At 45.1% G+C, this 17,654-nt stretch overlaps 1 protein-coding gene across 1 annotated transcript in view; it reads right to left on the reverse strand.

Annotated features, from left to right (window-relative positions):
• Nucleotides 1-17,654, reverse strand: part of BMP6 (bone morphogenetic protein 6) — a 146,452-nt gene that overhangs the window by 13,440 nt on the left and 115,358 nt on the right. The window contains exon 2 of the mRNA XM_060163726.1: nucleotides 11,985-12,180. Within this exon, the coding sequence (XP_060019709.1) occupies nucleotides 11,985-12,180 (196 nt within the window). The remainder of the gene's footprint in view (nucleotides 1-11,984; nucleotides 12,181-17,654) is intronic.

Raw genomic sequence — 17,654 nt, forward strand, 5'->3', positions numbered from 1 at the left:
AGAGAAAAAGGAAAAGAGGAGAAGGGCGTGACTTAAAGAGGGAGGGGAAGCACGCATAACCATGATGGGGAAGAAATGAAGTCCACACGGTGCGTGGGGTTTGGTGGACACGGGAGCCCGAGTTTCTACCCTGACTCTGCTCCGGAGTCCCACTGGGGTCCCCAGGAATTGGTGGTGCTTCTGGGCCACACCTCGCTGACTGTCCAGCGAGGACAGTGCCGGTCCTCACAGCTTAGGAGACCCGTGGATCCACACACACAGGGTCGCAGCTGCGCCTGGAGACGGGAAGAGCTCCGGGGCTCAGGGCACTGAGGGCGAATCAAATTCAGCCACTTAAACCTAGGATGCTCAGGTCCCTTAGAAGGGAAGTGATGGAGAACATGGGCTTGAAATAGCTGGGCTCAATGGCTGGAGGAACAGCAAATATTTCCCGTGTGCTTTCACCAAGCGGGGCCTCGAGAAGAGCTCCCGCCGCTCCAAGGGAAGCCCGGGGAAGGCAGGTCCTATTACGTGTCTCTTCTAGAGCTGAGGGCGTGCAGCCTGGAGAGGGTAAGGGTGTGAAGGCCACACAGGTGTTAAGTGGGGTAACTACAGCTTGAAACCGGAGCTCAGGCTTCAAAAGCGGAGTCAAGAAAAGTACAGGCGGGCAAATATCACGTGAGATCACTTATTTGCTGAATCCTAAAAAATCATACAAATGAACTTACTTACAAATAAGAGACTCACAGATACAGAGAACAATCATGGTTACTAAAGGGGAAAGGGGGGAGGGATAACTTGGGAATTGGGGATTAACAGATACATACAACTGTATATAAAACCGATAAACAGGGCTTCCCTGGTGGCGCAGTGGTTGAGAGTCTGCCTGCCGATGCAAGGGACACGGGTTCGTGCCCCGGTCCGGGAAGATCCCACATGCCGCTGAGCGGCTGGGCCCGTGAGCCATGGCCGCTGAGCCTGCGCGTCCGGAGCCTGTGCTCCGCAACGGGAGAGGCCACAACAGTGAGAGGCCCGTGTACCACCAAAAAAAAAAAAAAAAAAGATAAACAACAAGGACCTACTGTATAGCACAGGGAACTATATTCACCATCTTGTAATAACCTATCATGGAAAGGAATTTGAAAAAAGTATATTTGTGTGTGTGCGTGTGTACACACACACAACTGAATCACTTTGCCGTATACCTGAAACTAACAAAATATAGTAAGTCAACTCTAGTTCAATAAAAATTTTTCTTCTAAAGTACAGGGCAGAGGTAGTAATTACCCAAACAAGGGCTTGGAATAATAAAGTCAGAGTTTAAAATCCACTGCACATCAATGCCAATGGCGGCTGGGTACAGAAAACACATTCAGATGCTCAGGGCTAGCACAGGATGAGAAATCACGAGTGACTTCTCATGTCCGGGTCAGTGTCGGAGGGGTGAAAGGTCACGCAGGAAGTAAAGGGTGAGATGCCTAACGCCTGCTGCTGGGACTCCAGTGGCTCCCGGTCGCACCCTCCTCCTTCTCCCAGGCACAATGCCCTCTGTCTAGACTGCAGACACCACTGACACACACTCAGAAAGGGTGAGGAACTTTCAAAAAGAATGACAGCTTTGAGGAGGGACTTCACTGGCTCAGTGCTTCCAGTAACTCAGGTATTTAAGAGACACTATTTATGGCAAGTCACTAAAAGGGGTCTGGTGTGACCCACATCTATTTACTTTTCTTCAATGACACATGACCTTCTCAGTCTACGCACCCTGTCAAAGTGTTGCCTCAAACAAGGCACTCCTGACTTTGCTACGCAAACAGCAGGGGTTCCCTTCTAAACCCCACTCCAGGGGCATCGAGGTCTTCTTTAGGCGAGAAGTACAATTTTCAAATAGAATGAAAGTCAAAAATCAATGAAAATTAGACAGTAAGGCAAGGATTTTTACTTTTTTCTTATGTAATGTATCGTATATAGAGGATTACGTCTGAACTTTTACCAACTAAAAAGATAGAAAGAAATAGGATATTTGAAAACAAAGCATTACAATCAGAGTAAACTGCTACACACACACACACACACGGATTTGAGTAACAAGGGTGAATGAACATTATTATTATATAATCGGCCAATCTCTCACTGATTTTATGGTACTTGAATTTACCCAATTTGCACCTCTAGGATGAGCATAAAAAGTTCATATATCAAACGCACTTCCACTCTGTAAGGGATACTTCATCTTCAATAAACCAGTACAAATCACTTTGCTGTCAGGATATTAACACAGCTATGCCCTTACATGGTGTTTACCATGTAAACATATGTAGGACTTCTCCTACATATGTTAGCTTCTCACGACCACCCGAAGAGGCAAACAAAATACTATTCATACCACCACAGGTTTACAGAGCAGGAAACTGAGGCACATACGAGTTAAGCAACTTGCTCACACTCACTCAGCTGGATTTGAACCCAGGCAAGTTGGCTCTTAACCATCATAGCAGAGGTTCTCAAAGTCAGCCTGCATCAGAATCCCCTGGAGGCCTTGTTAACACACAGACTGTTAAGAGTTTCTGAGGCGGGGCCTTGCAAACTCGCACTTCTAACAGATTCCCAGGCTTCCCTGGTGGTGCAGTGGTTGAGAGTCTGCCTGCCGATGCAGGGGACACGGGTTCGTGCCCCGGTCTGGGAAGATCCCACATGCCGCGGAGCGGCTGGGCCCGTGAGCCATGGCCGCTGAGCCTGCGCGTCCGGAGACTGTGCTCCGCAGCGGGAGGGGCCGCAGCGGTGAGAGGCCCGCGAACCGCAAAAAAAAGAACAAAAACCAGATTCCCGGGTGATGCTGGTGCCACTGGTCTGGGGACCACACTCAGAGGCGCTGTCCTCCAGCACTCTCCCTCTCGAGTATGAGGAGAATGACCTTGGCCTGCCTTTTAGACTTAAGGTTCAAAGCTGTCTGCTCTCAAAATATCTTGCTCCTCTCCTTAAAATCATGCAAAGTCATGGAGGCTCCACAAGTGTTGGATTGTCTTAGGGGCTGGCCTTACCCTCAGGGAGTTAGAGTTAGACTAATATACAGAAGCACAGGTTAGATCAAGTCCAAAGCAGCAGTATTATTAGAAGCTTTGCTTCTATGTGTCTGAGACAGGGAGAGAGGGGGAAGGTGGAAGATTACTTCGTACAAGTTCATGGCCACCTAACCTGTCCTCTTTGGCCCCCAGACACTGGGGCAAATACTCCAGCACGCCCTAGCGATCGAACACAGATTGAATGAAGGGTCTGCCACCTTTTAAACGTGTCATGGGCACATCTTATATGTTTTAGTTCTTACCACCAACCCCACATCCACGTCCTTGCCCACTATGGGGCATTAAAATGGTAAAAATACTGTTAATTTGTGATTTTAAAAGAAATAGCAAAACAAAATCTTGACCACAACCATGGCCCAACTCCCACAAAGCTGGACGTCCCGTGGGAGATGCTGGCAACCAAAGCAACCTGTTTCTGGGAATGAATAATCCAGAAGGCATAGTTCTAGAAACAAAGATCTATGTTCTTTTTTTAAATAAATTTATTTATTTTATAAATAATTTATTTATTTTATTTTTGGCTGCGTTGTGTCTCCACTGCTGTGCGCGGGCTTTCTCTAGTTGCGGCGAGCGGGGGCTACTCTTCGTTGCGGTGTGCGGGCTCCTCGTTGCGGTGGCTTCTCTTGCTGCGGAGCACGGGCTCTAGGAGCACAGGCTTCAGTAGTTGTGGCGTGTGGGCTCACTAGTTGTGGCGCGTGGGCTCAGTAGTTGTGGCTCGCGGGCTCTAGAGCGCAGGCTCAGTAGTTGTGGTGCACGGGCTTAGTGGCTCCGTGGCATGTGGGATCTTCCCGGACCAGGGCTCAAACCCATGTCCCCTGCATTGGCAGGTGGATTCTTAACCACTGCGCCACCAGGGAAGCTCAGACCTATTTTCTTTTCTCTGCCACATTTACCAAGTGGATAAATAGTTCCAAACAATCGTTCCTCCGGCTCCCCATGCCCTGACATCCCCCTCTCCCCAAACTTAGCACTATTCTGAGTGTATCCAATTCTGTGTGATAATGTTAATTCCCCTCTAACCTTCTCAGTTCCCCTGCGCCCTTGCAAAGAATAGAACGTAGACAGGCAGAGGAAGAAGATTTGGTAGCTTCTTGAATCTTTTTTTTCTTTTAACTTCAGGGAGATGATTCTAAGTCTAAGGAATATGTTCTTGACTAAGAAGATGAAACTAACGGGTTACATAACAGCCGTTGTGGGTCAGTTACATTATCCCCTTTTCAGGGGCAAAGGAACAAATACTGAAAAGTTCAGTGCTTGCCCGGGGCCCACGCTGAGTGCGTCAGAGATTATCAAGCCAGCAGTAAGATTGCAGGAGTCCCTGGGGATGGGACCTGTGAAAGCCAGATACAGAAAGAGAAACAGGTGTGGCTGGGCACAGCGATAAAAAGGCTTTGATTTTCCTCCACCCAAACGACAATAGGGTTCTCCTATTCCTGGCTTTCTCAAGTTTGCCCTTCTCTTCATAAAAGAAAACAGTCCCAGGTATCTCACTTTCATGTCGGTGGAGATAAGAGTTCACATTACTTCACTTTGGGAGGCAGCACTGAACATCCGACAGAACTCATACAGCAATCAGTTTATGAGAATCAGTCTATGAGAAACGCTTTTCTAAGAAAACAACTCGCCTAGATCCTGGCTCCACTACCGCGTTCAGGTCTGGTTTCCAGAACTATACTGTTTGGTTAATGACTCAAACATCAACATGTGTGGGGATTCATTATAAAGATTTCCAAATAAAAATAATAAAAATATGATACTTCAGAGACGGATGCTTCTGGCTACGATGTATCCAACGAACACTCCTGCTAAGACTAAAAACACAAACCTCTTGGAAGCCATCTTAGAGCAACCGAGAAAGGCAATGGTTGAGGAGTCGAGAGCTCAGAGAGAAGAGAAATGCATTGAGGTGAACCCTGTATTTGCTGTTGCTTTTTCATCTCAGGGTATTTGTTAATTCCTAGCATGACGCAAGGATGTCAAACAGAAAGGAGAAGCAGCCAGGAGCTTGGAGCAATCTCGCTGGCTGGGGACGCAAATTGGAGCTTCAGGAAGTTATGACTTGAAGGGCTAAGGTCCCAGAGGAAAGAGGCTGTAGAGAAGTGAGCTCATAAAAGTGATCTCATAGAAGTTTGGGTTCACTTCCTCCAGGACCTTGGCCCTTCAAGTCCTGGTGTCCATGAACTCCAATAGTTCCATTTGAGATGCTTGCCAAATATTAGACTGTGTTTGCATGCAGGAGGAAGCTGAGAAAACAAGCAGAAAGAAACTGCTTAGAGGATAAAAAGCAAAGCAGAGTTTTTGGCAGTCTCTCAATACTGGGGAGTTAAAAAATTAGAGTTCAGAGGCCACCAAGGAAGGGAACTTCTGGTAAACAACCTAGACCTTCAGCTGAGACCCCTGAAGAGCTAAACTGTAGGAGAAAAGGAAAACCAGAAATGGAGAAGCCTTAACACACCTGGAAACCCAGCCTCAGTTAAGACAAGAGAACAAGGTGATCTACCTGTCTGTAGTTTTTCTGCCTTCCAGAAGAAAATGAAACCCAGTCTGGAAGGAGATACCAGTATCTAGAATTGATTTCATAAATAACGCCCAGAATTTAATTTTAAAAAATTATCAGGCATGCCAGGAAATGAAACCAAATGAGGAAAAACCAAGGGAACAAATAGATAATAGAAACAGACCCACAGGTGATCCAGATAATAAAGTTTTCAGACATGATCTTGGAATCTAGCCTTATAGTAAAAGGATAATAAATCACAAGTTGGGTTTGTTCCAGGGATGTGAAGTTGGCCTTACACCTGAAAATCATTTAATGTAGTATATCACATTAACACTATCAAGGACAAAAATCATATATAGACATCCCTCAATATCCCTGGGGGACTGGTTCCAGGACCCAAACCTGGATCCCAAAAATACCTGGATACCAAAATCCCCATATGCTCAAGTCCCTTATACAAAATCATGTACAGTATTTGCATGTAACTTACCCATATCCTCCTGTATATTTTAAATCATCTCTAGATTACTTATAATACCCAACACGATGTAAATGCTATGTATCAATAAACAGTTACCAGCACACAGCAAATTCAAGTTTTGCTCTTTGGAACTTTCTGGAATTTCTTTTCAAATATTTTGATCCATGGTTGGTTGACGCCACAGATGCAGAACCCATGGATATGAAGGACCAACTATAATCATCCCAAAAAATTCAGAAAAAGGATAAAATCCACATCGATTTCTAATTTTTAAAAACCCATAGCAAACTAAGAATAGAGGAGAATTTCCTTAATAAAATAAAGAGTCTCTACAAAAACATTTATAGCAAACATTATCCTTAATGGTGCAATATTAAACATTCCCCCCCCCCCTTAGATTAGAAATCTGACAGAGATTTCCAATCTGAGATTAGAAATCTAACAGAAATCTGAATGGAATTCAACAGTGCACTGGATATCTAGTGAGCACAATAAAACAAGAAAAAGAGAAGTAAAAATATAAGAATTACAGAGGAAAAAATAAAAATATTTATAGATGACATGATTATATTCACGGAAATTCTAAAATTCTGCAGAGAAAAATTATTAGAATTAATATGTAAATTTGCAAGGTTGCTGGATATAAGTTCAATATATAAAAATCAGGGCTCCCCTGGTGGCGCAGTGGTTGAGAGTCCGCCTGCCGATGCAGGGGACGCGGGTTCGTGCCCCGGTCTGGGAGGATCCCACATGCCGCGGAGCGGCTGGGCCCGTGGGCCGTGGCCGCTGAGCCTGCGCGTCCGGAGCCTGTGTTCCGCAACGGGAGGGGCCACAACGGTGAGAGGCCCACGTACCGAAAAAAAAAAATCAATTGCATTTCTACATGTGGGCAAAAAAGAATTAGACACTGAAATTTTTAAAAGCTAATAATATCATTTACAATAGGATAAAAACTTCAATTCCTGGAATAATTCTAATAAAAACATTCAAGACCCCCTAAACTGTAAAATGTTATTGAGAGTAATTAGAGAAGGAGAGTCAATTCTTCCCAAATCAAGCTCTAAATTTAATGAAATTCCAAACAGAAGCCCAGCAAGTTTCTTTTGTGGAAATTGAAATGCTGAGTTTACAACATATATGAGAATGCAAAGGGCCATCGATAGCCAAGAAAATCTTAAAGAACGAATTTGGAGAACTTACACACCAGATATTAAGACTTCCTACAAAACTGAAAGAATCAGAGTTTTTATTGATACGAGAAAAATCAATCAATAGGACAGAACAAAGATCTCAGAAACAGACCCAAACACGTGGTCACCTGATACATGACAAAAATGCCACTAATGTGCACGGAAAAAAGATAGTATTTTTAATAAATGGTCCAGGGTCAGTTAGGTTTTTCTATTCTTACACAGCTATCTAATCTACCTCTGTAGTTCACCTGTGATCTCAAATATCCATTCCTGTAGAGTTTAGTTCATTCTGCTGATTTAAACACTCCCATATCCCACTGCCTCTTGGGCATCCAACCATGACTCAGACATGTCCCAACCTGGACTCATGTCCATCCCCCTTCCTTGACTTATTCCTACATTCCCTATCTCTGTGAATGGTTCAGAGTAGCGGATCAAATTAAAAATTTTGGAAAACTGCTTTTTTGCCTTTTGACAGTTATTTTCTCTCCTGGGACAATTATATTCTATCTTAAAAAGCAGGTCAGAAATGGTGAACTTGGTCACAACTTTAAACAATAATTCAGTCTGGCATTGTTTCTGGAGACTCCACCGGCATGGCCTCTGGGTGGCCTAAGGAAATCTTTCTTGGTTTTAAAAACCAGCTTTTAACACAGCATTGCCCTGTTCCCTTGATTCAAAGATGCACATCTTCCAATTCTAAGGATTCTGAAGTTAGGATGAAACATATGGACCAAATTGAAAAAACAAAAACAAAACAAAAAACCCTGCTTTGCCTGTCTGCAAACAGAGTCGTGATATTGCTTATACCAGGAGGAAGTGAATTTTGAATTTGGTAATTAATTCTCACTTTAAATTGTCTTCCAAAGGACTGCACCATGATAGAACACAAAAAAAGAAAAGTTATCCTATACACAGAAGATAGATTATCACCGCCAGGCAATACAACTGCCAAACCATAGAGAGGAGAATATGGGATGTCGAAACTATCAGAGGCACGTGTGGCCAGTTCATGTACCAAACAGAACCATCTTTCAGACACTGCAAAAATTTCTGGCTGGCTTTCAAGAGATGCTGTTTGACTTTGACTTCCAGATATACAAAATTGAATAAGAAGAGTCAAAGTATGTCTTTCACCCGATAGAAATGTAGATGCAAATGATATTCTTAAAGGCCCCCAAACTGCACTATTAATCGATAGGTGCTATAAAAGTAAAGATCATGAGTACATGTTATGAAAAGCAACATGCTACCATCAACAACCTTCCATCACACAATGGAAGGCTGACGGTTAATCAGAGTAGCCTTTACCCTCCAAGTATGAAGACAGCTTAGAGTGTATGAGATTCCGGAGAAAATGGTAAAATAAATGGACAAAGATATAACACTGTGAATAAGGCCAAGTACTTTTATGTAAATTTATTCTAGTCTTTTTTCTCCTCCACACCCCGTCCTCTAGAAGAACCGCTAGTAGATCCATGGTTGACCAGAAGATCAATGAAGGTTTGCAGAGGTTTTCCATCGCGGGGCCTTGAAAGCCCAAGTATCAATACCAGGGCCTGAATTCTAACAGACACATTTTTACCCCCAACGGAGCTGTCTCCTATGCCATCCAAACAGAAGCATCCTTGAGATGTTCGCATCCAAGCTAAGGAGACGAAGATGCAAGGCATGCCATAAGGGGACCGCTTACCTCTTTCTGGCATTTCACCTTTATCTCAGGACTGTCCCCATGTCACTGGGATGACTTTGAGGCAATCAAAGCAGACCACAGTTTAGGCCTAAGTTGGACTTGGCAAAATCCATATGTGCCACGTTTCATCCTCCTAAGGATAACCTGCCTGCCCAGCTGTCTGATGGGGTCACGGCTAAATCCTAAGGAAGGAACGTGGGGGAAGGTCTTTCCCAAAATCTAAGCACTGTAGAAATGCCAGTTTCCACCAAGGTCATCATAAAAACATAACAATTTCTTACATCAGATAGTAACACCAAACTCATCTTAAGATACCAACCCCACACCGTACTCTACAATTTTAAAGTAAACTACAAAGGGCGCCCTGTGCCCCTCTGATAGGACCGCGTATGCTGTGGGGTTGCCAACCCCACTCCACTCTGCGAGTTGCTCCAGATCTTTTCAGGACTTAGATTCCATCTCTTAGCTTATTCTCAGGTTCTGAATACTGTATCAATTGTTACCCCATCCTACCTCAAAGCACCATCTCTTCAACTCATCACTTTTTTGAACTTACCTGGTCCAGTGATTTCTTACCAGTCAGAGAAATGAGGTTTCCGCAGAGTTCACAGCAATGGCCTATCTTCCAAGAATCGTTTCTGACCCTCCCTGGGTCAGGCTCCCTAGCTGCCCTTTACACCAGGAGGCCCAACACAGAACTTCTTCTGCCTCAGCTGAGGGTATGACTCAGCACTGAAACACCTGCCTTTTTTCTTTTCCAAGGAGGCCAACTCTTTTGCAACACACACGTGTGTTGAGCTGATCTATCAAATGTTACAAATTTCACTGAAACAGATTAGACAGCTACGTTTCTTCACAGGCCTGGAGGGTCCTCTTCAGCCAAGACACCCCAAGATGGTACAGATGAGGAGATCGAACCTTCCCCAGAAGGGGTCCCACAGTTCAATCTGGAGGCCTCTGGAAGGACATGAGCAAACCACGGGCAGCCTGGGCTCAGGCCCACTGATAAGAAAATCTTCTCCTGGCCAACCTGGAACTCTTTAAAAGCATGGAATTCTCCCAATTCTCCCAGGATTTCCCCTTTCCTATGCACAAAAATTAAACACATCCAATCACCAAATGCTCCCATCCTAAAACGCAGAGAAATTACAACTCTGCTTTGACACGGAGTCAGCAAAGGTTGGGACCATTTGGGAGTTTTGTTTTCCAAGCTCGCTGCTGGCCTGGAGGAAGCGTGACACCACGATCTGAGGCTGAAGGCAGCTGTTCGTTTTTGGCTGGAGTTCAGCGTAAACCTTACAAATGGTCTGCCAGCGCGTGCTCTCTCTCTTTTTTAAAATAATAATTTTGAAAAAAATCCATAGTCACAAAACCCCCAACCTAGTGTTTTCACTCTAAAGCTTTTCCTGCAGAACACGGAAAACTATGTTTTCCAAACAAATGTCTGAGCCAAAAAAGGCACCAGCAGGTTCCTTCCATCAGAGAAAGGCTACGGGACCAATACTTCGGCAGATTGAAAATCAATGGCTGAAGCAGTTCCAAAGAATCACTGAATAGCAATTCTCTCCGAAATACTGAAAGATGAAAATCTAGCAACGAATAATTTACTTTTCAAGAGAGGCCCTTAACAGTTAAGTCAATGAATACACTTTTATTTAGGAGCGAAAATCAGACATCAGAAAACCTGCCTTCCGTTCTGAAATTCTGGTCTGTTATAAAGATCCTGCAACGGCTCTGTTTTACTTACAATTTAACTGCCACAGCTAAGAATTCACGGACAGCCATCCGTGTGTCTGTCCAACACCAGGACATGTGCCCACAGCCTGGCATGTCCCTCCTTGTCCAGTTCCCTCATTACGGACTTGAATATGCATCAGGGCCAAATGTTGGCATTGCTCTCAAAATGGTCCTTGTATGGGGCAAGTTCATGTCGGTTATTATTTTAGTGTGTGTATTTGCGACAGACCCACACACAGATCCGTAAGTTCAGGAGAGACCCAACTCCTTCCTTTGGACCTTCTTAATCCAAACTTTTGGACCTTCTTGGGAAATTAACAGATTTCCAGGACCAAAAGCAAGAATCTGGAGGTGGTTTATAAAACCAAAGCTAATAGAGTCCATAGATAGAGGACATAAATGTCCCCCCTCCTCTGCATTCTCTTCCTTTCTCTTTTATCTTCGTATTTACCACACAATTGCCAGAATGTCCTATCACGGGCCGAGTTCCTACCTGCTGCCCTCTGAGAACCACGGGCAGTGCTGACCTCTGCATCGGACTCTCTGTTCTGGCCAAACCACTCAACTGAGCCCTACATACAAGCAAAGTTCAAGGTCATGGGCTTGTTTTCTGTGTGCTGTATGTAGGACTGAAATAACTGCTGTAATACTTCATCCCTTAGCCCCTCCGAGGCTCTAAACATCACTCCATGGAAGTTTTCCTTTATTTGCTAGGCAGCCCCAAGAACACAGTTCTTCTGTCAAACAGTGTGGCCTCATTTCAGGAAACAAGAATAATATAGACATGGGAAAAAAAGTCTACCGGTCCCTTGCAACTACATGATACAAAACACATTTGAGACACACATATACACACACACTTACTCAAAGACATATCATATATGTGTATATTATATGCACAAGCACACAGCCTTCTATTCGCTTGAATCAGCAGTATTTGCAATTAAGCATCCTCATATAATTTCCGTGTGCGAACTTACGTTAGCCACCCTCATCCACCATTCGAAGTAGGGACTAAAACATAGCGGGAAACATTTTAGTCCCAGTGAGTTATATGTTTTCCGAACACAAAGGATGCTTAGTAGATACCATTCACTGGCTTGCTTCGGAAAAGAAAACTATTTGGTAAATTTTCACCTTAAAAGCAAAAAAGTCGTCTTGCTGGCTCAACGCTACCATTGGGAACACAGCCCCCATGACGCCCGTGTGCGGCCCTTGAACTCCAAGCCACCTTCCAGAGACACAGTCGGGGTTATAAGGTGACGGGGTGAGAAACGGGGGCCAGCCCCACCCTTTGGGGTTCCTCGAGCCTCCGTACCTGTGCTGCTGCTCCTGTAAGACTTGGTAAATGCCGACAAGAAAAGTTTGGTTTTTAAAACTCGTTCCAACCACACAGTCCTTGTAGATTCGGAACTCTGCAGCCGTCACCGCCTCACCCTCAGGAATCTGGGATAGGTTGAACTTGAACTCTTTGTGGTGTCGCTGGCGAGGGGAGAACTCCTTGTCGTCCTCCACTATAGGATTAAACAAGAGAGAGTGACAACTATCGTTACTTGGCTAAGTGCCACAGGCTCACATCTAGAAAGTTCCCCCGTTTTCATTCCTAAGCGGCTTACCGTTACCCTTATTAGAGGGATCGTGGGTGGTGGAAAGAACCGCAGGCTAGGCTGCCAGGCCGAGATTAAAATCCTTCATTCTCCCCAGGGATTAAATACAATGCTTAGATTCTCTTTAACGACTTGAAACTATTTAACCAAGTTGCATGACAGCAAGTTATTTAAACTCTTGCCTTCCGGCTTCCTCATCTGCAGCATGAGAGGAAGAGGGCTTCCCAGGGAAGCTGGAGGGACCCAGGCAACAGTGACTAAGAACGCCTCTGCCGTCCTGGCCCTGTTGTCCCCTCCCAGCCCCCCTTTCCTGCTGCTGCTCTCCTATCCCCTCAGGTTGGTTCCTTCTCTCCCCACCAGGCAGTTGCCAAGACCAAGGGCAGCCCTGAGCTAACCTTTGCTGGGGGAGGGGTGTTCCGTGGTCGGAGATGGGGGTGGGCAGCGCGTTCCGCCTGGGTCTGAAGCTCGAACGGTCCTCGTATTTTGCCTGATGTCCAGGGGGAGTTTTTGTTGAGGGGTTTAGTGTGAAACTTCATAGAAAATATTGCTCTAACTAAAGTCCACTGCCCTCGCTCTACTGGAGGAAACTGAGGGCTGAACGCTTCTGAGGGGAGGGACCCTCTGGGTTATGAAGCTGCCGGGGTCTCCATTTAACCTGCACGTAGAACCCACGTATGAGGACAGAGTTGCGGAAACACATCACCAACGGGATAACATGCGATTGTCGAAGGCTTTTTTTTTTTTTTTTTTGCAGTACGCGGGCCTCTCACTGTTGTGGCCTCTCCCGTTGCGGAGCACAGGCTCCGGACGCGCAGGCTCAGCGGCCATGGCTCACGGGCCCAGCCGCTCCGCGGCATGTGGGATCTTCCCGGACCGGGGCACGAACCTGTGTCCCCTGCATCGGCAGGCGGACTCTGAACCACTGCGCCACCAGGGAAGCCCTAAGGCTTTTTTTAAAAACTGGGAAAGGATCGAGTCTAAAAGCGTTTTTTTTGTTTGTTTGTTTGTTTTTCATATTTTGGCCGTGCCACGCGGCCTGCAGGATCTCCGTTCCCCAACCCGGGCCATGACAGTGACAGCGCCGAATCCTAACAGGCCACCACGGAACTCCCTAAAAGCTTTTTTTTAAAGGAAATCTTTTCCCTGCATAAAGACAAACTATGGAAAACTACAAACTACGGATTATCATGCTTCAGAGTCAGCCTTCAGATGGCTCTATACAAGGTCCTGAGTGAGAGAAACGCTGGCAACCTCGGATGCTTAACTCATAATCGTTGTAGGAGAGAAAAACGAGCATCCTGCTTCCCACCACAAATCCTGACTCTTTTCCCCAGAGCTCAGAAATGCGTCTGCCCTGCTGCTCCCGTTAGGTTTTTCTTAATGGCAACCGCAGTAAAATCTCATAAGCAAATTAATCCCCGATGGCAGAGTTTTTCCAGGGCTTGTGGGTAGAAAAAAAAAAAAAGATCAAGTTATTTGCCACCTCCAATGGCCCACTTTCTCCCCCATGTGCTGTTCTCCATAATCACCAGAGAAAAGCTCTGCAGATTAAGCTCCTTTAAAGCCAATAACTTTACACGAACTTGAGACCTCGATGGCATTGCAGAAGCTTGGGAAAGTTAAGCCATCCATCGGTACGAGGTTTTTAAATAAAGAATTTCTGAAACTGCCATGTGACTATGCAACAAATCTTTTAGATTCAAGTTATCCCTTTTCTGGGGGCGGGGTGGGGGGGGAGAGAGTTGTTAAAAAACAGTAAGCTTTGGCTTGTGTAAGAGCTTGAATATAAGTTAAAAAAAAAAAAAAAGGTCCAGCCAGAAAGTAAACCATGGTTCAGTCCCAACAAGAGAACAGGTTTTTTAATTAGTGGCTAAGCATGAAAAGCAATATTGTTGGGGAGTTCACCCAAGGACACCCACACCTGATGGTGGATCACTTTTCCCTAAAACCGATCTGCCTTTTCAGTTTGATATGTTATCATCAGTGGTTAAAAAGTGAATCGAATCTGATTTCCCAAAGAGACTTTCTAAAAAAAGAGTCACACAGCTTTTCTCTAGGGCCTCTTGGGTGCTTAGAAATTTCAATATCAAGAAATGAAAGCATATTCTTAAGATTCTTTTGAGCGAATGCATAAGAATTCCTCAAAGAAGTCGTCCAATCCCTCTTAACATAAACCACAGAAAGAAAAACTACGGATGCGAAGCAAGACATAAAACAGTGACTTAAAAATAAAAATAAAACAGTGACTTAAGATGTTTCAGTTATAAGGAGGAGAGAGAAGGGACAGACATTTCAATACATGAGAAATATGTTAGTCTTTGGAGAGGTATACCACCCCCAGTGAACCACACCTTCCTGTATGTACACCCTTAGGTGGTCCCTTCTCCCCTGGGCTGGTTCTGAGACCTTCTCTGGACCAACAAGAGGCAGCAGCAGTGGTGCTGAGTGATTCTGAGGCTAAGTCCTAAGCTTGGAACTTCCTTCCATTTAGGTGTCTTGGAATGTCTAAGGAAAGATGGCTACCACGTAAGAAGTGCAACTACTCTGAACCCCCTAGACTATGAGGAAGTCCGAGGTAACCACGTAGAGAGGCTGTGTGGCGCACAGAGACACAGAGGGAGAAGGAAGGAGGGAGGGAAGAGCCCAGTCAGTCCCCAGCCACCTCACCTGAGGCACTAGACATGGTATGAAGATGCCACCTTGGATGTCCAACCCACTGGAGCCTCGGGATGATCCCAACCCCAGTGACCACCTGACTGCAACTGCATGAGAGACCCTGGGGGGGCCACCCAGTTCATCCTAGTCTTTTCACCAGACCGTGAGAGATGATAACAGTACCTTGCTGTTTGAAGCCACTAAGTTTTGGGTGATTTGTTACACGGTAAGAGGCAACTGACACAAGATGAGAAGGGAGGGTAAGAGAGGAAGAGAGGAGAGTCTGACCTTGCCAGGAAGGGGAGAAACTGCACGCAGTTCTTAAGGAGGAGGAATTTTGAAATCCTGGGAGGCAGTGGTGTGTGTGACTAAGGAAGGATCCTGGCAGCCGCTCACAGACAGATGTGAATAGATAGATAAAGAATCTAAAAATGAGAAAGTGGAAGCATAGTTCAAAGCCTTCCATTTTATTACCGTGCGAATTAGAACTCGTTGCCTTATATGTACATTTCCCCAATTCTCCTCTGGCCGGTCTTGAAGCACTCCACTTCCTCCTGCTTTTCCTTATTCCTTCCTGGAGGAGAGGCGTGGTCTCCTCAGCCCCCCCCACCCCGTGAGTCTCTGATTGCTGCCCACCTCGTTACAAGCTCTCCCACCTAAACTCCTTATTGTCGCCTGCACCTCTCCTCGTGCCTCTTAGCTCAAAGCTACACCATCTTCCTCACTCTTCCCAGGAGACCTCAGCTACTGGTCATTGGAGTTTGCTTGGAATGCCTCCTCTCCCCCCAGATCTTCTGCCCACAATTAAAGTTACACAGTGCATTTGCTAATGTCTCATAGGGATACAGGAAATAAGTACAATTAGGTCACTGCCTACATGTGCGTTTGAAGACCACCACCGTAAAACAGCAATGGTTCCAATGAGCTTAGCATTTCCCCTTTGAGCTCTGTGACCTGGGCTCCTTAAACATCAGACAGTTCAAGAAAAATGAGAGGGGGCTGAGGTGGGGATCCAGCGCGCAGTACCTATTTTGTAGCCCCTGCATCTAGCTTCTCAATGATGGTGCCGTGTGTGGAATAGGTAGTAGCGAGGCAGTAGCCAAGAATGTGGACGAAGTGTGAAGCTGACAACACGGTTTTGAAATCCAGCTCCCCCTTATCTTACTCAGGTGATAACGAGCAAGATACCAGCCAAAGTTTCAGTTATCAGTTAAATGGGAATAACAACATTTCTGAGGATTAAGTGAGACAGTCTGTACAAGACAGTCAGTGATAGAGGAAGGGCTCAGCAAATGGGAATTGGAAGCATCGTTAGCGGTATTTGACAATCGAGCTCCTCTGAGCTGAGAATATGTCTTTTCAAATTTACTCACGTCTCTAAATGAGCTTTTGACAGTGGAGGACTTACATTCTCTGGAAAGGGAGGTGAGTGAAATCACTGTCCTAAGTGTCATCAGCCCTGGTGTTTGGCTACTGAACACAGTACTGTGTTCTCTGAAGCAACAATTCCTAGAATTTTTTATTTCAAGGACCACTGAAAACATTTCAAGGACCACTGAAAACATGTAATGACCTTACACAAGGACATCTACTGTTTCTGTCTTCCTTTTGTAAGCACAATAAAACAAATAAGACAACACACGGCACCCTTTTAACACTCTGATTTTATTTTTAAAGGTCCTTTTAACACCAAATCAAGTAGGGAGGATGTAATTCAAGGACATATACAATCCTTGAAATTGAATCAATTTCGCTTTATAAAACTCACTCTGTTCTCTCTTTGCCTCAGACGATACCAGCTGAAATTTCAGACCAGCACCAGACCTCCCGTCGACAGGGAGGAGCCACAGCCCCAAAGAATGAACGTTACTGGGTTAAGATTATAAGTGTAAATTGTGTAGTATTATACATGCAAAAGTATGTACATATATGTAATTTATGGAGGTCATGCAACATAATAACGAAGCACAAATGAGACCAGCACCCAATCTAAAAACTGGAAGGTGAACACTATTCCATCCCCCACTCCCACCCACAAGGGACCTCGGGTCATGAATAACGTCTGGCAGTCCCTTGCCTTTCTTTTATTTATTTATTTATTTATTCTGGGCATTCGAGACTTTAGTTCCCCGACCAAGGACTGAACCCACGCCCTCGGCAGTGAAAGCATGGAGTCCTAACCACTGGACCGCCAGGGAATTCCCAGTCCCTTGCCTTTGAAAAAGTTTTACTACATATGTATGTATCACTGAATCACAGAGTGTTTAGTCTTTCTTTTTCTCTTAAAGTCTTTCCTTTCAGAGACATGACGGAAGTTTTGCAGGTACCCAGGGAAAATCTAGTCATGGCCACAGCTAAGCTTGAAGGCTGCCCAGGCAGGGGGCTGTGCTGCCCATCAGCTGGTGGGGTGCTGAGGTTCTGTGGGAATGGCTGACCAGCAACTTTTCTCCTTCTGCAGCCCTACCGCGTGTAGATCTATTACAAACACGGGCATTTTCTTAATATGTGCTGGTGGAGAAAGTAAAACCCCTGTGCATTGCTGGTAGGGATGGAAAATGGAGCAGCTGCTGTGGAAAACAGTCGAGTGATTTCTCAAAACATCAAACAGAATTACCACACGATCCAGCAAGCCCACTTTCGGGTGTGTAAGAAAAGAATCAAAAGCAGGGACTCAAACAGATATTTGTATACCACATTCATAGCAGCTTCATTCACAAAAGCCAAAA

This window comes from Lagenorhynchus albirostris, chromosome 10 (genome assembly GCF_949774975.1).
Source record: "Lagenorhynchus albirostris chromosome 10, mLagAlb1.1, whole genome shotgun sequence".
NCBI lineage: Eukaryota > Metazoa > Chordata > Mammalia > Artiodactyla > Delphinidae > Lagenorhynchus > Lagenorhynchus albirostris.